Source organism: Canis lupus, chromosome 1 (genome assembly GCF_048164855.1).
Source record: "Canis lupus baileyi chromosome 1, mCanLup2.hap1, whole genome shotgun sequence".
In the NCBI taxonomy this organism is placed as follows: Eukaryota; Metazoa; Chordata; class Mammalia; order Carnivora; family Canidae; genus Canis; species Canis lupus.
The window spans coordinates 59,475,494-59,499,312 of NC_132838.1; the positions used below are offsets into that span (position 1 = coordinate 59,475,494).

General features: G+C 34.1%; 2 protein-coding genes and 1 long non-coding RNA gene across 5 annotated transcripts in view; 1 reads left to right on the forward strand and 2 right to left on the reverse strand.

Moving 5' to 3' along the window:
* CEP85L (centrosomal protein 85 like) overlaps nucleotides 1-23,819 on the reverse strand; it is a 151,469-nt gene that overhangs the window by 88,210 nt on the left and 39,440 nt on the right. For both annotated transcript variants that reach the window (XM_072831719.1, XM_072831725.1), the window contains exon 3: nucleotides 18,147-18,934. In XM_072831719.1, coding sequence (XP_072687820.1) covers nucleotides 18,147-18,934 — 788 coding nt within the window. The remainder of the gene's footprint in view (nucleotides 1-18,146; nucleotides 18,935-23,819) is intronic.
* On the forward strand, nucleotides 935-12,399 carry PLN (phospholamban). 2 transcript variants are annotated; one of them, XM_072831745.1, is made up of 3 exons: nucleotides 945-1,093; nucleotides 9,130-9,273; nucleotides 9,865-12,399. In XM_072831745.1, exon 3 carries the CDS (start codon nucleotides 9,966-9,968, stop codon nucleotides 10,122-10,124), a length of 159 nt encoding a protein of 52 aa, XP_072687846.1. In that variant the 5' UTR covers nucleotides 945-1,093; nucleotides 9,130-9,273; nucleotides 9,865-9,965; the 3' UTR covers nucleotides 10,125-12,399. The 2 variants fall into 2 exon arrangements, with proteins under 2 accessions (XP_072687843.1, XP_072687846.1); XM_072831742.1 differs by lacking the exon at nucleotides 9,130-9,273 and having other exon boundaries at nucleotides 935-1,093.
* On the reverse strand, nucleotides 10,617-15,618 carry LOC140636511 (uncharacterized). Its single transcript, XR_012033710.1, has 2 exons — nucleotides 15,154-15,618; nucleotides 10,617-13,180 (listed from the first exon to the last, which is right to left on the reverse strand). It is a non-coding gene; the product is annotated as an uncharacterized lncRNA (long non-coding RNA).

Consider the following 23,819-nt stretch of genomic DNA (forward strand, 5'->3'; position numbering starts at 1 on the left):
TGTATAGTAATTTTCATGAAAACAATTGCTGCATTAAGTGAGGCAATCTTTTTAGAAACTTTATGCACCTTAAATGTAAAACAAAATGCACTTATTTTCAAGAAAGCATCATTAACTAGAATGCCACTGATTAGGAATCTGTGATTATTTCATTTTTACTGTAAAGTTACTTTTGATATTGTCTCCACTTTTTAAAATTTTATTAAGCTTTTATGGTAGTAAAAAAAGATTTTATGGTAGTTTAACACAGCTGTTAAATAAAAAATCTTAAATACTGAAATTTGTAAATTGTAACTATTCTTGGGGTAATATATCAGTTTAAACATTATAATTATTGTTCATAAATATATTGTTAAAGCTCTACCTGAAAAAACACAAATTAATTAAATACATGTATCAGTTCTTACATGCTATGATAAAACTAATTTTTTAAACTGAAAACATTAGCCTGGTTTCCTCACACACACATCCTTTCCCATATAAATATATGAAGACAGAGAACAAAATAAAACAGTGAAAGATATAAAACTTGATTCTGTGAAAATATTTAATTGCTGTATTGTTAGAAGCTAACAGTATGAAACTGCAGTATTAAAGCAACAGCAGCGACAATACAATGAAAGTTATTTGACTAAGCCAATAATATTCTCACTCATTAAAATTCCATATATCTATTTTAGTTCTTCAACATTATCACCATCAGTACACAATTATTTCTAAGCCTGAAGATTCATGAATCTTTAAAGGGAGCTTTCTACCACCCCAAACTTTTTTTTTTTTCATTTATCTCCCATACACTTTTAAAAATTACAAGCAAAAAAATGTGGCACAAAGTGTTAATGACCTTTCCATACTCAAAGTAAGATAAGTGACATTCTAAAAGGTTTGGTTGTGATAAGACTATGGCTAACCAATCATAACTTCAGAATTCTTGTATGACATCATAAGACCTCCCTAGAACACTTTTCCTCCTACACCTACTTCAATTGTTGCCATAAGTCTGGTAACAGAGTCAGAAAACTTTCTAACTAAACACCGATAAGACTTCATACAACTCACAATACTTTATATTGTAATCATCACAAGAGCCAAGGTAAGAAATAGATTTCATTAATTTTGGTAATTCTTGTTTTTCAGAATTCAAAATTACTAAACTTTTTCAAGAGTTAACCATGTTTTGTAAATTTCAGTTCAAAGTTAATAAAATGTGTGATATGACAAAAACTTTAATTTCTAAATAAATGCCTGTTTGGTGACAGTAAGAGCAAGACTTAACTTTGAAATAATAAGGGTCGCATCATCTTTGACCTTGGTTAGTGATTTGTCATTTTAATTTGACTTTCATTTTTGCTTCTGAAAAGTGGATTTTTCCAATTAAAATATCTTTCAATTATGTAACTATATTTGGTGGTAATGGAGATCTTATTCCTTCAAGCAAAAACAATGGCTACATCTTGTTATCTGTTACTGTGCTGAAAAACAGGGTAGGACTGGGCTTCTATTTACATCTGTGATACTATGAACAGTCGTGTGATTGTACAACACGCACACTGCTGGCATGATTATTCCAATATTATCAGTATGATTCTTTACAATAAATATTTAACAGAACTTTTTAAAATATAAAACAAACTAATTTTAAAATGCATTTGAAGACTTTTTCCCTCTCTATAGAGTCCACTCAACTTTTAACACTTCTAAAAATAATTCCAAGATTTAATAAATTCAATTACTTACATGAAATCAAGCTTGGAAATTTTAAAACATCCATTAAAAACACATGTAAAATTCTTTGTAAAGTTAGAGAATACTAATTTGGCACTTTTAAAAAATAAAGACACATTATTTTGGCAGAACATTCCTAAATATCTCATTTTAGTGAATCTGATAAAATGTTTATTCCGCCTATTAATGAATATACTGTTACCAAGTTACTATCCTCCGTGGTTTCTCATTATCCTCTCCTGCATTTTTAAGGGGGAGGGGGGGAACGATGGAGAAGGAAACTTTTCAAATGCCCAGAGATGAAGATGATACATTTTATGACTTCTGTCTGAATTCCACTTACTCTTGATGTTACAATCCTCAGTTTAATATACAAAATGTATCTTCATTCTTAAATCTCTATCAGTCAGGACATAGAGAATCACATCAATTTTATCTCATTTCTATTTTCATATGTATGTCAAAATAAAATTTATCTCTGGAATTCTAAGCTCCTATGATATTAACTCTATTGCTTTTTACAGAAAAGGACTTTGTAATTCCACAAGCAGCTTTCCTTAAGACATGTGAAAACATTTCTAATTTTTGCCTACCACTGAGATACTGTAACCACTTCTCAATATCTTTATATTCATAAAATGTATTTCCTTTGGTATCACATGAAAGTCACTTGGTGCAGGTGTTTTATACACATATTTATGCATTTTTACTCAAATACCTATCAAATTACATTCTCACACTTGAAATGGGATATTCATGAGCTCTTTTATGGTACAAGAATTTCACATCACATATTGCTCCAAAAAGTTGATAATTTCTAGAAAGAGCACAAATTCAGCTATTAAAGTTATTCTTCAATAAATAATGTATACAGGCTAATAAAAATTACAGTGACAGCTCTTCAAATTTCAAACAGAAATACCCTACTGGCAGACTAGTCCCAACTAGTTTATCTCTATCATAGGATGAAATTTAAGCATTGTCTTTGTTTTAAGAAGACAGGAGGTTTAACTTGTTAAAAAAAAAAAGTGAGAGATAAAATAAAATGGAAGAAATATGAAGGATGTTTATGAAAAACTGATTGTTTTAAAAACATGTAAAAGAGCTAAAGTACTTGCTTTACTAAGAAGTCAGTCACTGCCATTTCCTAAAACTCAAGTATCAAAATTATTTTAACAACATTTTAGTGGAAATAATATTCCACTAATATTCTTTAAGGAAAATAATATTCCAGAGAAAAAACCTGTATTTGGTTACATATTTTTATGTATTATTTCTTAATCTCACTAATAAGTTGGAGATAGGGTAGTTATATAAACAAAGTATTTGTATAAATAAAATTTGTATAAAAGAATAAAAATTTTAATGATCATGCAATATATTATGAAATGTGTTAGATCATGTAACATATTAAATTTTTAAGTAAAAATTAAATGTAAAGATTAGATAACTCTCTAAGTTAGACTGTATATTTATTACCAGTCCTAGAAATAAAGTCATTTAAAATTTCCTTCTTTACTCCTGTACAATCTTCTAAATGTACTATTATATACAAAAATTTCATTTGATTCTTTTAACTCCCTGTATGTTTGACACTGCATCTCTTACAATTTCGGAAACAGATGCATAAAGGTGAACTGCAAGGTCACAGAACTAGGAAATGGTGGTGGCCTTGGCTGAAGCCAAGATTTTAGAACTCTAAACCACATGCACATCACATCCACTGATGAACATGGCTTAAAAATACATCATGACATTGGCAAAGCAAAATAAACTGAACGTCCTCAAATAATGTTAGTGGTACTCTAAATGCAAAGTTAGAGGACACAGACCTCTGTATTTTAATTTAAAACCACTCCATTTCATTTAAAGCTAATTTATACATGCGGTGTTATGTCCTTAATAATCTATATAACAGTCTCCTGATCACTTATAAGGACAGAGATAGAAGAAAGTTATAGATGTCCTTGTTATTAAGCAATAGACCATGGAAAGCAAAACTCAAAATAACTGCACAGGCTTTAAAAAAACAATATAACATACCACAATCAACATCTCCTTTTATTTAATTTGTTTCTTTCCTAAAATTCATGTCTTTAATCTATTTAGCCTTGATGCCTAAAAATTAGGTTAACTTCTCAAAACTTTTCACAAAAACCACACTTCTGTACTTTATTCCAATTCCAATATTAAATCCTTACTTCAATTTCACTTCTGGCTTCCCCACATTCTACCACTTAAAATATTCTGCCCCATTTAAGTGCTTGGACAGAGGAATCTTGCTTTGTTATTTATGCTATGAAAATGACTTTCATCTAAACTGTGAATGAAAAATGTTGATCAGAGTAGCAAAGGAATAAACCTAAAGGTTAAAAATCAAGGAAATAATCTTTCTAAATTACAATTACCTAAATCAGGTAATAATACATAGTCTCTTTGAACATGTCCAGAAATTATACTTCAATGTTCTTACCCTATCTAATTCTGAAGCATGTGTTACCAAATAAACACAATAAAGTGAAGCCTGGGCCTACAGCTCCACCCCAGTATACTCATAGTCTACTGAGGACCTCTAGTGATTTTTAAACTGTACTCCACCTTCAGGTCTTTCAAAAAAAAAAAAAAAAAAAAGACCAATTCACTTATTAGTGGGGATTTATTTAACTAGCGTTCATTTTTCCTTCAAACTTCTCCCCTGCATTCTCTTCCCACATCTTTTTCCCCAAAAGAAGACTCTGAAGTCTCAATGACTACAGAGTAAAAGAAATCTGTAATTGTTAAAAAATTAATTTTAACATAATAAACAGATAAATTAAGACAAGCCTATAGACAAAACAGGAACAGCAATGCGACAATTTCAAAGAGAAAAATCTCTCTATGCTATTGTTTAATGAATTTTCCTCAAGGCAGAGCTTTACAGCAAGGAAAATATTTTATTATGGAGTCAATTTAGGGGTTGAGAATATATTGATTTTTATATTTACACAATTCTTTCCATAACCAGGCAGAAGCAGCCTGAAGATTCTTTCAAATAGCCAGTGTGGACCAACAAAGTTCTGGATATTGCTGCCAAAGCAACTTCAAATAAAACTTTCAAGTTTAGTATTAGGCAATCTCAAAAGGAAAATTATGGGACGCCTGGGTTTATTCATGAGAGACACAGAGAGAGAGAGGCAGACACAGGCAGAGGGAGAAGCAGGCTCCACACAGGGAGCCCGATGTGGGATTCGATCCCAGGACTCCAGGATCACGCCCTGTGCTGAAGGCAGGCGCTAAACCACTGAGCCATCCAGGGATCCCCTAAATATTTTTGAAAAAAGGAAAATTATTCTACCAAATAGAAATTCTGGATACCCACAGACTGATTATAAATCTATGATGAACTGTCCTGACTTAATTCAACAAATCAAAAAAAAATTGCATACACAATCACTTTCAGATATCTGCAAAAAGGACAGTAAATAGTAAGAAAAAATAAAACCCCAAAATAATCTTAATAATAGATAGGTCCTATATACCCAAACCTAAAGAAAAGTCTAATCTTTTGAACCAATTAAATGAAAAAAAATTCTAAAAGTATCTGTCGGACTCTAGTGTTGGACCAGTTAATACACATTAGTAATACACATTACTTGAATTTACTAGGAAAATATGTCCACATTTACTAAAAGTAAGCAGCCAAAAATAAAAAGGGAAGAAAATTCTGAATTCTATAAATAATCTCAGGAATTTATGGTTTCAGGAGAGAAAGTATCCCCAAAAAACTGAAGTTCAGAAAGTTATGCAAAGCACTGAAAGTACTTAAGTTATAGGTAAGGATTGCTACTTACCATATACTGCATTGTTAAGGTTTCAATTTCCTAGCAAGTCATAAAGCAGACCACCGAAAGTTTTCCAAAGTCTACTGAGACTGAGATTTGTTTTGCATAAGAATTCATCCGACATTACATTAAGAAATAGGATTCACCACAAAGTGAGAGCCCTAGCCGAGGCTGATACAGTACCTCCCACCCAAACTGTTGCCGACCATGGCACGCTGTATTAGTTGAAAGATTAAGAGTTCCCTGTGGTTTGTCTTCCCTTCCTCCACTTCAAAAAACAGAATATTATCTTGAATTTGATCAGACAGTATTTACTTCCCAATTTCATTTCTGAGCAAATGAAGTAGACAATGAAAAGACTTTATAAATCCTACACATAATAGTATTCTTCCATCTCTCCAAAAATTAAAATAATCCTAGATCCCACAGTATACAAAATACTCTATGGGTACTTTTCTGCCTCTTACATGTGACTCAAGGGACAGGAATCTGGCACTTCTACAACCAGTCCCTATCAAAGAATCTTTCATATTTTTAATATCCTGATTCTACAGCCTGAGTGATGAATTAACTTTTAAAGTGCCCTTACTCCTCCTGTCACAAACAACTAATCTATGCATTTCCTTTAAAAGGGTAGTAGTAGGGGGACGCCTGGGTGGCTCAGGGGTTTGGCGCCTGCCTTCGGCCCAGGGCGTGATCCTAGAGACCTGGGATCGAGTCCCACATCGGGCTCCCTGCAGGGAGCCTGCTTCCCCCTCTGCCTGTGTCTCTGCCCCTCTCTCTCTCTTTCTCATGAATAAATAAAATCTTTTTTAAAAATTTTTTTAAAAATAAAAGGAGAGGTAGGAATAATTTCCATCTCCATCAGTGCTCTGCCAGATACAAGTTCAAAACCTACCAATACAATCTATTTATGATTATCCCAAAAGAATACTCTATTATCACCAGATAAAATGAATATAAAGTGAAACTACTTATTTCGAGGCTTTCCATCAAATATTACTACTAACAGCTTGGCCCTCAGGAAGGGAGGAAAAGAAAAAGACTGTAGGAGTTCTAAATTCAAAGAATGTTACGAGTGCAGAGAAAAGAATGATAAACACCGGGCAACCATGCCATAAGTTAATGATGCAGTGAAGGCCACAGACAATTCCAAAGAGTTGATATATGATATGAAGACCCATCTTATATGGATGAATTCTGGTTTAATTATTATCATACAGATTTTGGAAGTTCAGTAGAATCAGGACTCAACATATTTCGGAGTTTGCACTGTAAAATAAGTTGGGCCCAATAAATTGAAAGCATACTACTAACATTTCAGCATGTAAAGCAGATTTGTTCTTGGTGTTAGTGTAAGATTATAAAGTGGCTATAAATCAGTTTAAATAATAACATATACCTAAGTTTGACAAGAAACCACACTATTTTTGGTTATTCTCTTTATATCCTATTTGTTTCCACAAACAAACTATCCTTTTTCAGTAAGACTTGGCTGTTAAAGTATCATGAGATCATCTCTAAAGTATATTTGTCATACTTCCATCAGTAGAGAGTTTATCTCCCCGGGTGTACTTCTTCATACTTCACAAACACAAAATATACCTATCTGTATAAGGTCTCCTTCAGGTTAATGTTGTTAATATTAACAGCAATTTATCTAAGCTGTAATCCTCTAAGGCTCATTTCCCTTATCTGTAATAGAGACTTGAGAAGAATATTGAAGATTATGTGTTCAACCATCAAATTCTGTTACCCTAACTGGTTAGTTAATCTGTTAAAGTCACAGCACCATCTTTGATCATTAACAATTTTCTAAAACTATTAAAGTAAATCATAAGAATCCCTTATTCAACTTCACTGATTTTTCAAATATTAACAACTATGCACTGCATACCAGAATGCAAAATAAATGTGTGGTTCCTTATACTCATGAACTAGATGTCTACCTGGGGGCAAGGACAAATGAATCAAAATTACAGCACAGCCTGATTGCCCTCCTGATATAGGTAACATAGAAACCAGCGGAGGTGATAACCAATTTTACCTTAATGAGTAATGGAAAGTTTCATTAGGAAGTGATATTTAAACTGGGCCTTAAGGATCAACTGAAGTTTGCCTGGCAATGAATCAAAGGTAGAGCAGACTGTGGGGGAAGGGGGAGGGTAGACATTCCAGACAGAGCCAGAACAACATGTGCAAAAGACAGAATCAAAAAAGGCAATGAAGTATTTATGGAAAGGTGACATGTTTCATGTGACTCAAGTCCCACTCATCAAAGTGTCAGGATAGGGAACTCTTGCATATAGCTTCAAGATGCACAACTAGCCAGCTTCCGCCTTTTCCATGTTTTATCTCACAGTAATTTTTAGAATCAGAACATTTAGACGATTTAAGTCATGAAACTTCACAAAAGTGTAAGTTCAAATAGGAATGACCAATGCTAGTTCTTATTCCTTTCTTGACTCTACTGTTATACATTCTCACATAAACAACTACTCAATTACACAAAAGAATAAATAATAGGGATATTCCCCACAGTTAACCGATAGAATTCATTAGAACATGCAAATATAAGCAGAAAAAACTTAAAGGATGCATTTTCTTAATGAATAAACTGTAAAAAAAAAAAAACAAAAAACTATTTCTACAGTAGTTTCTCTGAGGAATTCAAACAAAAGTAATTACATTAAATAAACACATTTATGTTGCCATTTCCCACCAAGTAGCAGAGGTATTATAAATTAACAGCCACTTGTATTAGACAATTCAGAATATATGCTACAGACATACATATGCTAGAGAAACACCAGTTGTTACCAACTCTTTAAGAGAATGAAGTTTTATACAAGTTAGCTATTTGGGTCTCCTCACTACAGACCAATACTAGGAAGCAGGCCAGAGTCTCCAGCCAAATGAAAGCCCAGTTTAGCATATAATTCGAGCTTCATAGAGCTGAACTACAGAATCTAACACCCACAGACAGGGCTTCTTTGTAAACCTAAATGCCTAGCTGTCACTGATAACACCGGAAATACATCTTCCCTCTCCCATTTTTTAAGTTCTCCCCTCTGCTCTCCTCAGCACTAGTCTCACTCGGAAATGGAGCTGACCGGTTGAGCTGGGCTTTCATGGACTGTATAGAGATTAGGGAAAAAATGAAATTTGGATACTGGGAAAGGTGGTAACATTTTCATCAACAATGATATATCAATAAATGTTAACAGCCATTATCTCTGGGCAGTTAATAATGGGTTTTTTAAATTCCATTTCGATTTTTTGTTTCAAAACTTATATAGAAATATCTTAATTGACAATAAAAAAAAACCCAAATCTTAGTAACTATTATCTCTGAAGTTAATTTACAGTTAATTTCTAATCTCTAATTTTTCTATAATAATGCATTGTTTTATTCTGTCTCATTTATTACCAGAAATAATTAGGCAAAATAACTCAGGGAAAGCCCTTAAAGAAAGAACATGAAACCACTGCTCTTGAGTACAGGTCATTTCTAAATAGAAACTGTCTGTGGTATACAGCAAGATAACGGTAATATTTTTTTAGATTTATTTATTTATTTTAGGGGAAAGGCAGAGAGAGAGACTTAAGCAGACTCCAAGCTGAGCACACAGCCTGATAAGGGGCTATGTCTCATGACTCTGAGATCATGTACTGAGCTAAAACCAAGAATCGGCTGCTTAACCAACTGTGCCACCCAGGCCCCTAGGTAATAATTCTATTATTATGCTTTCTGAGTCGTTCTTCAGTACTTAATATCAAGTCTCGTTAAAATGCTACTCAAAATAGCATATTCTACAAAGCTATAGAATAATAAAAAGGAATGACAAACATTTGAATCTGTAATTCTGATAAAATACTTTTCATTTAACTATTTTATTTTGGACTAAAATCAACATCTGGAAAACAATTTCTTACGCATTTGTTTTTATGAGATTTTCTCTGAAGCCATTAATACACTAGTGTTCACAACAATTATGCTCATAGAGAAATAGTCTTAATGAAACTATATGTTAGAACTTTTGCTCAGGGTAATAGTCCAAAATGAGTTGCACCCTAAACCAAACTATACTTCTAGCCATTTTGAGAGAAGGAGGCAAAAGATTGAAGTTATTACACTCCAAACACAAGATAGATAAGACCTCATGGTGACCCTCATCAAAAAGGAATACAGAGATAATTTGATGTCACAAATACAAATAATATTAAGGAAGATGAATTAATACAAATTGTGTTTTTACCTGTTCAGAGAATAGGTTACACACATGATCCTAACCCAGTCATTATTTTTATATTCCAGGCTACCTAAAAGAAGAGAGTGGTTGAGCTCACATTTGGCCGCCAGCTTTTTACCTTTCTCTTCACCATTTAAAACTTGAGACTTCCTGCTTTCCTGGGGTCATGGATAAAGTCCAATACCTCACTCGCTCTGCTATTAGAAGAGCTTCAACCATTGAAATGCCTCAACAAGCACGTCAAAATCTTCAGAACCTATTTATAAATTTCTGTCTCATTTTAATATGTCTCTTGTTGATCTGCATCATTGTGATGCTTCTCTGAAGTTCTGCTGCAATCTCCAGTGATGCAACTTGTCACCATCAACTTAATATCTGCCATCCCATGAAGAGGGGAAAATAATACTATATAACAGACCACTTCTAAGTAGAAGATTTTACTTGTGAAAAGGTCAAGATTCAGAACAAAAGAAATTATTAACAAATGTCTTCATCTGTGGGATTTTGTAAACATGAAAAGAGCTTTATTTTCAAAAATTAACTTCAAAATGACTATAGGTGCGCATAATGTAATTGCTGAATTCCTCAACAAAGCTTGTAAAAGTTTCTATGCCAAATTTTTTCTGAGGGTAAAGTAGGAGTTTAGTTTTAAAACTGCTCTGCTAACCAGTTCACTTCACATATAAAGCATTAGCTTCACTATTTGAGCTAAATATTTATATTGTACTGTAAATGCCTATGTAATGTTTATTAAGATTTTTCAAGTCTCCGCTAAGTACGAAAATAATCATCCAAATGAAGTCATCATTTGAAATAGCCTACTGATTCCTTACATCTGTTATCTTTATAATTATCATTCAGAAGTCTTTCTAGTAATAGTAACTCTCATAACCTACATTTTGAAATATAAATTGTATTCTTTCTCTGTACAACACTAACATCTTTTTTTAAGTTTATGAGAATCAAGTAGGAAAAAATAAGACCATACTCTTACATAAATAAAATTTCTCTTAACTTTTTCAAAGAATTACAGAGTTGTAGTGTATGAAGGCAAACCATAAATCTGCTCTCTGTAGTACATTATGATCAAGAGACAAAAACAATTGGTTAATTTAACAGCTGAGAGTATGATTAGCCAATTACTAATACACTAACAGAACAGAGTCTAACATAAGGCACTGTAGTTGATCACCTAAGTACATAACTTACCACATTATGTCTTTGAAATCATGAAATCTTAAGACTTTAGAATGATTTTATAGATTGTCTTCTATTCTTAACCTCATACTTAATATAGGCAAGGAAAAGAATTTTAAAAATAAAAGGAGAAATACTCTTTCAAGCATTAAAAAAATAAAATTTGGGGTTCCCCAATATTAATTCCTTGATCATATTTTGACATGAACTCTTTGTCCTACTGTTTATAACAAGATATAGCTATTTTCCTTAATCTATCAACCAAATGTTCAATACCTATTTGGTAGGCAATCCTACCATGCTAAATTATAAACCCAGTAATGTCAATCTACAATTTTTTCCTTAAATACATTTTCAATTTCCCCTCTGATCATTTAAAAATATCTTCTAACTCATAATAGAAGTAAAAATTGGTATTGGAAAATATATTCACCAAAATTTGGTAATTTAACTTGATTCTGTTTAAAATTAGGTTTAAAGTGGTTTATACCTATACTGCATAATCCAGTAATTTTAACTTCAAGACATATTACTAATATAGCAACTACTAAGAGAATAAAGAACATATTATTTACTGTATTATTTGTGGAAATGTGGCTACTAAAAGAATTTGAAAAGTCAGTACTGATCTTGGTTTATATATATATAGTACAAGTGCTGCTAACAGATTAGTAAAGGAGACACTGCTTTTGGATTTTTTCTGGGTACCTGACAGGTAATGGGGATGGGCAGGGGAATAATTTTGGTTCACAGATACCTGAGGAACAGAGGGAAAAGAATCTCATACCAACAGGGAGATTTCTTCAGCAAAGCCTCATCTAATACCAAATAGAACACTTATAGATAGTAAGCAATATATTCAACATTACCAGTTATTAGTAATTATTTGTGAAAGAAGTAACCAAGTTCTATAGCTGCACTGATGTTAATAAGTGGGAAATCTGAAATGCTAAAATTCTATTCCTTTCATTTTAATGTTCATTATTACTTATATCAACACCAAACTATAAAATGTGAAGCTATGGGTTATTTCCCTAAGTAAAATAAAAATAAGTTTTTGTTTTTCATTCTGCCTTCAATAGAAATTAAAACCTTTTTCTTGAAGATTACGGAATACTAGAACTCAGATTATAATGTAGAACAAAAACCTAACCTTTAAACGGAACTTATTTATTCTGTTTATCATGATATGTAAAGAATAAGATATAATAAGACAATGTATTTAAAATTTTTAAATACCAAATATTCTTTCTACTGTAGAATAAATTCTACTAATCTTAATTTACAGGGTACTAAAAATGAACTCATTTTTAAATGTTTAATGTTGCCTTTTATATACTTTAGTTGGTTCAAAATGTTTATTTAATGCAAATCACCTATATTAAAAAAAGAACCTTCTTGAACTCAGTGAAATGGCTCTTTAATACACCTCATGATTGATAGGACCATAAAACAATCATTATAAGTAGTTTTGATTTTATAGAATGTTTTCAGTGACTCTTCTCAAAATATGACCAAGATTTCCTCTTATAGACACAAGAGGGCAGACCTACATAAAACAATGAATTTTCTACTATTTAGATTTTACTTCCACTTTATTTTTTAATCTTTTGGTAAAGTGAGAAAACTATAATATTTTCAAAAAATATTTGCTCTTCTGCTAAGTAACAGCACAACTTTAAGATGTATAGAATTATATGCCAATACTATGTAGAAAGTTAAAAGCCTAAAAGAAAGTCCAACATATTACTAATTTATTAAAGCACGTATACAAAAACCAATTATATGCTTTCTAACCACCTAATGACTGTATCATAATGTCACATCCTATCTATTTAGTGTCATAGGGTTCACATCTTTCAATACAGTTATATCTTTTTATACAGTAAAAAAAAAAGACAAAAATAAGAAAACTTTCTTTTTAGAGTATGCAATAGAATATATAAAACATTCTCGGGTTAAAAATGTTTTCATTCTGTTATCATGTTAGACAAAAAACAAGTCCTATAAGTCATTTTATCAAATTTTTATTTACAATTTTGATTTATATAAATTTTTCACCAAAATATGTTGAAATCATTAGGTGCAAATATTTTGGCTGATCAAGCCCCATCATGATTTAAATGGGGTACAAAATTTTATTTTTCTCTTTTTAATGACTGCAACCCAGAACTTAGTAACATCCTAGGAAATAAAAGAGAAAAAAGGTCAAACAACTTCATCAATAAAGAGACCATTTCTTCACTACTGCCTGAAAGATGCGCCGTGAGCTTACAGGACCTCCAATGGATACTGCTGTGTGTTGAGGGACACACTTTCCATTCCCCTTCCCTACCCCTCTACTCCCCCAAGAAAAGAAATAAAAGAGGGACATGGTACAGGAAACAACAGATGCTGGTAAGAAAGTAAACAAAGGGGGAACCCCCTTTTATTCTTGGTAGGAATGCAAGCTAGTGCAGCCACTCTGGAAAATAGTATAGAGGTTCCTCAAAAAGCTGAAAATAGGGCAGCCCTGGTGGCTCAGGCAGTTTGGCGCCACCTTCAGCCCAGAGTGTGATCCTGGAGACCTGGGATCAAGTCCCACATCGGGCTCCCTCTGCCTGCTTCTCTGGGAGAGAAGCCTGCTTCTCCCTCTGCCTGTGTCTCTGACTCTCCCTCTCTCTCTCCCTCTCTCTCTGTCTCTGTCTCTCATGAATAAATAAATAAAATCTTAAAAAAAAAAAAAGCTGAAAATAGAGCTACCCTATGACCCAGCAAGTACACTACTAGGGATTTACCCAAAGGATATAACATAGTGATCTGAAGGTGCACCTGCACCCCAATGTTTATAGCAGCAATGTCCACAATAGCCAAACTACAGAAAGAGACCAGATGTCCAACATCAGATTAATGGATAAAGAAGAGATGGTATGTATACACACTAACACACACACACACAATGGAATACTATTCAGCCATCAAAATAAATAAAATCTTGCCATTCACAACAACGTGAATTGAACTAGAGGGTACTATGCTAAGTGAAATAAGTTAAGCAGAGAAAGACAATTATCATATCATCTCACTCATATGTGAAATTTAAGAAATAAAACAGAAAATCATAGGGGAAGAGAGGAAAAAATAAGACGAAATTAGAGACAGACAAACCATAAGAGACTCAATCACTGGAAACAAACTGAGGGTGTCTGGAGGGGTAGGGGGAGGGTGGGGTAACTGGGTGATGGACATTAAGGATGGCATGTGATGTAATGGAGCACTGGGGTAGTCTATAAAATTGATGAATCACTGACCTCTACTTCTGTAACTAGCAGTACGTTATATGTTAATTCACTGAATTTAAATACTTTTGAAAAAGAGGGACATGGTAAGGGATACATTCTTGCCAAAGAGAAGACAAGACTGTTATCTGTCCTTCTCTTCTGTCATAGTCCTTCTCTGAGTCAGAGAGCTTTTGGGGAGGGTGGGAGAAGAGGGGGTGACACTGAACAGAGGAAAGACTCAAAGACAGTTTGCACATGGAGGTCTATATTCTAACCATCTGAAGGCAATAGAAGGCCTCTCTTCATTCACAAAGGAAAATGTTTCAGAGTAGTACACTACCTGCACTCTAGCTAAGTTAGTGAAATCATGGGAATCAAGGAACAGCATGAGCATGAGACTCTGAGGCTGACTCAATAATTATTCCTAAGAAGAGCAAAACTTCCACATTATCATATTAATCTTTGGAGGGAGAAAAGCTGGGAAAGCAACTCTGCAGATCAAATGAGATGAAACACTCGAGAGCTACAAAGTTCTATATAAAGCTATAGTGGTGTTAGACTGTGACTCTCAGCCAAATTCCTTTCCTTAGTTGTAAAAAGAGGGGTTTCTTTCATGGTGAGAGTTTAGCAGTTATGCTTGAAAATCATACACATTCTCACAATTTATCAGATGGGCTGATCCTTATTATAGCTCCTCTGTTACATAAAAATTAGACTAAAAGGAAGTCAAGTTTTTAAAGTCTTTAGAAACAACTAAGATGAGAACTTTTATAATAAAGACAGCAGTTGGAAGCTCCAAGGAGAAGGTATTTAAGAATTTTTTCCTGTAGCAGTCCAAGAAGGGAATGAGAAGAGATCATTTAAACATAGCAACTGAAGTGTCTAAGTTTTCTTTACCTGGTTTTATCTTTCTACTACAACACTTAGGAGCACTACAAAGAGACGATCCCAAATACGGTTCATCAAAAAGTAGGACATCCCAGGGTGTGTGCAAATGGCCTCTAGTAGCCTTCTTCCTGTACCATGTACTAGGGAGAAAATTTAAAAATAAATTTGGGGCCACCTGGATGGCTTAGTGGGTTAAGCATTTGACTTCAGCTCAGGTCATGATCCCAGGGTTCTGGGATTGAGTCCTGAATCAGGCTCCCTGTCTGACAGGGAGTCTGCTTCTCCCTCTATCCCTCCCCCCCTTGTTTGTGCACTTGCTCTCTGTCTCTGTCTCTAATGCAATCAATCAATCAATCAATCAATCATTTGGCTCCATAGTGCACCTCTAAGCTTCCTATCCTCTCTGCATTGCTTCAAGGTTGGGAAAAACTTCATTTACAACAGAAGGTTTTCCAAGCAGAATGAAAGAAATTAGTACTTACTCCTTTAAATTCATCCAATTTTCTCAGTTACCTTTCTATCACATCTACTTCAAGGTGGAATAGTATTATTCAGCACCCCATGGACAGCTACAGTTCTGTGCAAAAATACCAACTGGAGAAAAAAAAAAACCGCCTGATCTCTCTTCTATAATCACAAAGCATTTGAGAACTAAAATGTAACAGTATTTTAAAAATTAGGTATCCAATCTTTCAATCACTTAAACTGATAATAAATCACAAATCTGGTTAAATTGCTCTTTTCTGGGACGCCTGGGTGGCTCAGCAGTTGGGCATCCGCCTTTGGTTCAGGGTGTGATCCCCAGATCCGGAATCGAGTCCCGCATCAGCCTCCTTGCAGGGAGCCTGCTTCTCCCTCTGCCTGTGTCTCTGCCTCTGTCTCTCATGAATAAATAAATAAAATCTTAAAAAAATAAAATAAAATTATCTTTTCTGATTTGTAATTCAGACATCATAATAATGCTTGTTTGGTTATGCGGTTTTTATACATAATTAAGATTGTTCAGTACTGTGCCCCACACAAGAATAAGGAAGGCACATGAGATGAGTTAAGGATTCCCCTATGAATGTAGCACATTGGGGTGCATATATGTTTCAGGACTCAGAGTTGTAAAGTTCCTAGATCAGTGATCTCCTTACTCTTTCATAGAATATATTCCTTTAATCTTTACTATTTTTTATTAGTAATAGTAATGAATAGTAATTTTAAATATTTTCTCTAAGAAAAATTTTATAATTTCTGAAAGCATTAGTTTCAGAAATTTCTGGTAGTAAAAATTGGATGGTAAGATTTACAAAAATTTCTACAGATAATTGCTTCCCCAGCTAAAATGAGTTATGGAAATTATCTTGGAATAGAAAATGTTTCCAGATCAAGAAATGTACACATTACATGTTACTTTAGGTGCTACGCACCACTTTTATTTATATGTGGTATTTTATAAAGTGCTTCCTCAGACTGATTAATAAATCTTGATAACCAACTTCATCTTTTTAAAATAAGTACATTTCTGCTTATAAACCTACATACATTTCAGACACCACCAAAACTTTAAAAAATGTCTTTAGTTTCCACCTTCTCATTTCACAGATGAACAAATGAGAAGACATGCAGATGGCAAACAGACACATGAAAAGGTTCTCAACATCACTATCAGGGAAATGCAAGTCAAAACCACAATGAGGTATCATCTGACACCAGTTAGAATGGTCATTATAAAAAAGGCAAGAGATAACAAGTGTTGGGAAAGATGTGGAGAAAAGACAACCCTTGTGCACTATTGGTGGGAATATAAATTGTTGCAACCACTATGGAAAACAGTAATGGGGGTTCCTCAAAAAATTAAAAATAGTACTATCATATCATCCAGCAGTTCCCCTTCTGGGCATTCATCTGAAAAAATGAAAACACTAACCCAAAAAGATACATGCACTGCCATGTCCACTGCAGCACTATTTACAACAGCCAAGAGATGAAAGCAACCTAAGTGCCCATTGAGAAATAAATGAACAAAGAAAATGTGGTGTATATGTACAAAGGAATATTATTCAGTTGTAACAAGATGAAATCTTGCCATTTGTGACAATATAAATGTACTTTGAGGGCATTATAATAAGTCAAATAAATCCAACAAAGACAAATACTGTATCATCTCATTTATATATAGAATCTTTAAAAAGAAATAAATAACAGAGAATTGACTGGAGGTTGCCAGGGGCAGAAGTGGGCAAAACAGGTGAAGGAAGTCAAAAGATACAAATTCCCAGTTATAAAATAAGTCACAAGAATGTAAGTACAACATGACTATTGTTAATAATACTGTATTATATATCGGCAAGTTGCAAAAAGATAAAATTCTGTAAGTTATCACAAGGAAAAAAAAATTTGAAACTATGTACAGTGATGGACATTAAACAGACCAGACTTAGACTTACTGTGATCATTTCACAAAACAAACATATATCAAATCATTATGTTGTAGAACTGAAACTAATGTAATATTCTATGTCCATTATATTTCAATTTAAAAAAGAACAGGAAAAGAAACTGAGGCCCAGAGAAATTAAGTATTAAATGATAGGTAGAAAATCATCCAGATTCTGAATCTTATAGAAACAAAAACATATTCAAAGACTCACACTCCCCAAGTTTATGTTCTATTATATCACACCAGTTCCTCTATCTGCTTCAAATTTCTTTTAACTTAATAAGTTTTGCTTTATTTTTATGCTCACTTAACAAATGAGAAAGAAAGTAAAGACTAAGAAGGTACAAGATTTTTAAGCTTTTCATGTTAATCAGCCTCAAAGATGTTTCAACTTTTGTTTACCAAAGCAGTTACTTTGGGAGTTTATACCACTTATGCTTAGTAACTTGCAGGAAAAAAAGGAAAGGAAAACAATCTGTGCCTAAGGACACACTGTCCCTATGCTTATAGCAAGTGTGCTACTGTTCTCATAACATCCACTGGAGGGAAGCAAACACTAGATTTTGAACCTTACCTGCATTGGTGTTTCATTTTCTTGTCGAAACTCTTCAATTTGCTGCTGTTGCCAAGGAGCTAAACTGTAAGAATCCTCTGTAGTTCTACTTTCCAAAGGGTTTGTCCGCAACTGCTCTGTAAGCCACATCTGTGTCCTCACAGAAGGCTGAATGGGAACTCCACCTACTGCCTGTTGACCCAGCATTAAATATTTCGGAGGTTCAAAGGCCTCTGTACTTGTCATAATGGGCTTGCTTTCAGGTAAGGCACTGTATGTCATGTCTAAGGTCTGTCTCCTAAGAGTGGAGGAAGAAGCTCTAAAGTCCTCTTTGCTACAGGTCTCAAATTTATATTTGCAGTCCAGAGTTGAAGATCGTTTTTTATTTATTTCCTTGTCCTCTAGCTTAAGCATCTCCATACTATCATGTAAGCAGCTAGGCCCAATTGTTCTTAGTTGTGATGTTAAAACTTTGGCTCTCCCTGTCTTTTCCAAACCACTCCTTGATTCATCAGCATGTACAACGCCACCCTGGTTGCAGTTATCTGGGGCAGTGAGTTTGGATAAAGATGACCATTTCCGGAGGGGCCGGAAGTCCTTCATGTCTAGTGAAGAGTCTTGCTCCCCTCTACTATGGCTTCCCAATGTTTGCATGAGACTTGTACTCCATTTTGAGCCATCTGACATCAATGATTCCCTATGTTTGGAAACTGAAGCACTGGAGTTAGACGGCATGACATGGGCAGTAGGAAGAGTAACCAATGATCGACTAGGCTTAAAAGATAACGTGCCACTTGAAGTTGAATGATCTGGAAAGAGAAAAGATGTCAAATTAGATATAATTAACAGGAAAAAAATGAGGCTAAATGCAAAATGCCACAACAAATATCTGAATTATGGCTTTCCAGCAGAAGTTTCTCAGAGACACTTTATCAAAATGAGGCTATTATTATCATGTCTATCTGAAACAAATGGATACATAATGAAATATACACCCGTTTACCATCTACTTATAAATGACAAACAGCTAGAAATAAGGTTTACAGTCACCCCATTTAATCTAATTGTTGAGATTTTTTTCTTTTTTTAAGAAAAATCCATCTCCCCACTGAGAGGTTTTATTCATTATCTAGCACTGAAGCCTCAGAAAAAACTCTACTAGAAAATGGTATTTTTCACCATCTTTCCTAAACTGGAAATCTATGCCACATCTAAACATTTTAGCACCTCCCCAAACTCTAATTCAAATCAGAAATATGGGTAAAAGAGATCCTGCAATGATGGAATATAATTAGAAAGCATTCTAGCAATATGCTTGCAGATAGAGCAATTCCTCCATTCCTAGATTCTGTTAAATGGCATCATCAATGGTATGTTTCCCAATCTAGAATTCCTGGAGTCTACTTAGACTGCTATTTTTCTCTGCATGTCACAAAATCCCTAAGCTGTAAAGCTTTCACTTCTGAAATGACATAGCTATTGCATTAGGTCAAACCTTTACATATTCCTCCTCTACACACAGTAACAGTTTTAATAGACTCCATGGAAACCCAAAGCACAAATAAAGACCTCTATATTATGAACTTACCATCAAGTGACAAATTATTATCACATGAATCAAATTAAAATGAAAGATTATAAATCTTTATCAGAGGACACTTCAAAAGGAGATAGCAATCGAAAATGTGAAGGGAAAGGGGTGAGTGGTGAAAGGCAACTTTCACAGTTTATTCTTTACTTTTCCATACTGTTTGGCTCATACTAGAATTTAGTACTACTTGTGAGGTTTCATAATGTCTTAAAGAAATAATAAAATAATGTGGAAAGAAATGATGAAAAAACCATATGAAAAATTAGATGAGAAAGAGCCAGGTAGACTAATTCAAACAAAGAAAATCCAGTATTTGCACAGAATTTATTCACTTGGAGGTGAAGAAAAAAAATATTACAGATGGAAGAATATAAGCGAAAGTATTAGAGTGACCATTTATCATGTTTAAGCTTCTCATCAACTTGTGCAAAATCTTTTTATACTCAGAAAATTCCCACATTTATAAGTCTAATTTCCCAAAATTAATTTTAGACCTCAAATTCCCAACATAATCTGCAACTCTGGTGCAGATATTCAGAAGCACCTGTACAGGATTTCAGTTTGGAAGTAAGTCACATTAGAAAATGGCTCTGTATGGAGCTACCATTCTGGCTGGTACAGGCAACAGCAGAGGTATTAGTATTAGCCTTCCACAGTGGCAGCACCAGCAGCAGCCAATCAAGTTCTAGCCCAGAGTGGCAGCAAATGGACAATACTGGTACTTGGTGGAGCTGGAGAAGTGAGAGTTCTCACAGGTGATTTGAGGCATATTGTCTGTAAGTTTAGCTTTAAGCCCAGTTCTCCAGCCTTCCCCCCAAATTCTATGAGGTACTCAACACCCTTAAATAAATTCATCTGCTCAGTCATTTAGCTTCTTCTGCTGATTAAGAACACTAACTGAACCAACCATGAGGCCAAAAGAATGTAACTCTCAAAAGAAAAAAAAATTATCCAATTTATCTGCTATATGTAGTATCAAGAAAAGTGGCTCAAAGGAGAAAATTAACATTTAGAAAAGTTAAGTATATTGCTCAAGATCATATAGCAAGTAAGGTCAGATACTGCAAATTGCTCAAGATCATATAGCAAGTAAGGTCAGATACTTAACACCAATGGCCATGCCACTAGGGTAGCTGGGGTGGGACTTTAGTCCTGCTCCACACATCCAATCCCCATCAGACCCAATACACAATCTAAAGAAAGAAAAATCTTTTCTATGCAAACTCTGCTTCAGAAAAATGTGCTTGATTCTCTCACCCCCTTTCCAATCAGTCTGCCACATCTGAGATCATACTATACAGAAACTCAAGAAATGAGAGTGCTCTGCATTATGTCATATTGCATACAAACAAAAGACCATGGAAATACGAACTTGAGCCACTGAATACAAAGACTAGTATGACTAGTATACACTAGATACTGCATCATAGCAAGCAGACTAAATTTTTTAAACAGGAAAAAAAATTGCTCATGGTAATTCTTGAAAGGTAAAGATGAAACAATTATATGTCTTTAAATGTTCCAATAAGGAAAGAGCCTAGCTCCACTCAGCAAGAAATGTGATATCACTGAAAGTACCCAAAGGAGTAATATAATTAAAACCATACTTAAAATAATTATTCCTATAACAGCATGGAGGATAAATAAAAGCAAAATGATTGGCAACAGGATTTACAGATTATGGTAATCAATAGAAAAAAATAAGGGAATATGCTACTGAAGGTCAGTTCTATTTATTTATTTTTTATTTTTTTATTTATGATAGTCACACAGAAGGGGGGGGGAGGCAGAGACAGAGGCAGAGGGAGAAGCAGGCTCCACGCACCGGGAGCCCGACGTGGGATTCGATCCCGGGTCTCCAGGATCGCGCCCTGAGCCAAAGGCAGACGCTAAACCGCTGTGCCACCCAGGGATCCCTGAAGGTCAGTTCTAAATAGAAATAGGACAAATGTCCTAAAATCTACGAAATACTGTATTATTATAGTATTACATCTATATACCAACTATGTAAGTGTGTGCATATGCCTATACACGTTTGTGTTACTATTACTAAAGGAGTTATTTGTATCAAAATAATCAAATATCTTTAAAAAGAAATAAATTTGAAATTTTCATTTTTTTACTTTTAAAAACATTCTAATAAGTAAACTGTAAAGGTTAAGTGTAATAGTTTTAAAATTAGTCTTTCTAGATTCAAATCCTGTCTCTACCACTTAATGGCATGTGTTCACACAACTTATTTAACCTCCTTGCATCATAGTACCCTCATCCATAAAGTGAATAGGACAGTGAAGATTAAATGAAAAAATAGACATAAAGGACTCAGAAGAATTTCTTACACAAAGCAAAATGTTTGTTATTATTACACCACTGAAAAAGCTAAGTAAACATCATTCTGTCACGTAACAAAGACTAAATATCCATACTATACAAGGAACTTCAATAAATTAAAAACAAAACAAAAACAAAACCTAGGGGATCCCTGGGTGGCTCAGTGGTTTAGTGCCTGCCTTCGGCCCAGGATGTGATCCTGGACTCCTGGGATCGAGTCCCATGTTGGGCTCCCAGTATGGAGCCTGCCGGCTTCTCCCTCTGCCTCTCTATGTCTGTCATGAACAAATAAGATCTCTTTAAAACAAAACAAAACAAAACAAACAAAAAAAACTAACAACCCAAGTTTAAAGCAAAGGAAATCAGAAAGTAAATCACAAGAAATGCAAATAAAGAATACATGTTTAAAAAAAAATAAATTAAAAAAAAAAAGGTGTTCAGGACACCCAGGTGGTTCAGTCATTTAAGTGTCTGCCTTCAGCTCAGGTCATGATCCTGGGTCCTGGGATTCAGCCCCAGGACAGGCTCCCCGCAGGGAGCCTGCTTCTCACTCTCCCTCTACCCTTCCTCCCTGCTCATGTTCACTCTCTTCCTCTTCTCAAATAAATAAATAAAATCTTTTTTAAAAAGTTCAAACTCATTAATAGTTAAAAGTGTGTTCCCTAGCCTACTCAGAAGACATCCTGTAACATCCTACAATGATGAGAAAATAAATTGTTATAGCCTTTGACAGCAGATGCAAACTGTTTGTATATATCAATATTTAAAATATGCAAGCATATAAGCAAATACATGTAAATATATATTCATGAGCATATATATTTAGATGTATTCATGAAAGAATACATCTAAAACTTAATAAATAGAGGTATACCCCTCATCATGGAAAAAGGAGAAAGATGGTTTCATATTTTACTTTCTACAATGTCTTATTTTAATTTCTTTTCAAGGATCATAGCCTTATCATTTGGTCAAACTATTGCAAAGATGTTTTGTTTTGTGACCTCAAAGAGTTTGAAGTATCTCAAATAATACTGTTACTTAAGTATGAATAATGTATCAAGTGACTGTCTCACTTTCCATGTCACAGCTGAAACCTCTGAGACCAGAGGATCACCAGTGTTAGGTGCTACTTGTATCTGATAATGTGCTACTTTTCTGTCTACCTTTGCTAGCTCAATACTTCCCAAATGCATGGAAAATCAATAATTGGTGATAAAAACCAATTCTACACCAGACTAGTATTTCCTCCTACGAATCTGAAAATATGATATATGTTATTCAAAGAACATTACACTGAGAACAGAATTTATTCCGAAAAGTCACCTGAATTTCCACGTAGGATTGGAGCCCTACTCTAAGAGATCCTGATTCAGTTAGAGAGGGGACCAGGAAATACCACAGTAGAGTAAGGGATTCTCTGTTCTATTCACTACAACATCCTTCCATCTGGGTTTGATTCTAGTTCTAAAGCCTTCGAGCTTAAATATCCCAAGTGCATCATCATCAGTATCTGTGTTCTTGTGTACAGACTGATTTACTATGACTTTTAGAATACAGTTTAAGGATTAAAGCCTAGTCTATTCACACACATAAGCACATACATATACATGCATATACAACAGGAAATAATGAAGAAAAAATTAAGTATCTGATAGTATGAATATCTAGAACAAGGACCATTATATCTCAGAGACAAGTCCAGAAAATATTTAATCTTAACACCTTAAAAATTCTATTTTGTCCTATTGAAACAGGTCAATTAGGGGTAG

Bases quoted from the DNA above. Each gene is read 5' to 3' on its own strand.
- PLN (XM_072831742.1), top strand. From the start codon at position 9,966: ATGGATAAAGTCCAATACCTCACTCGCTCTGCTATTAGAAGAGCTTCA.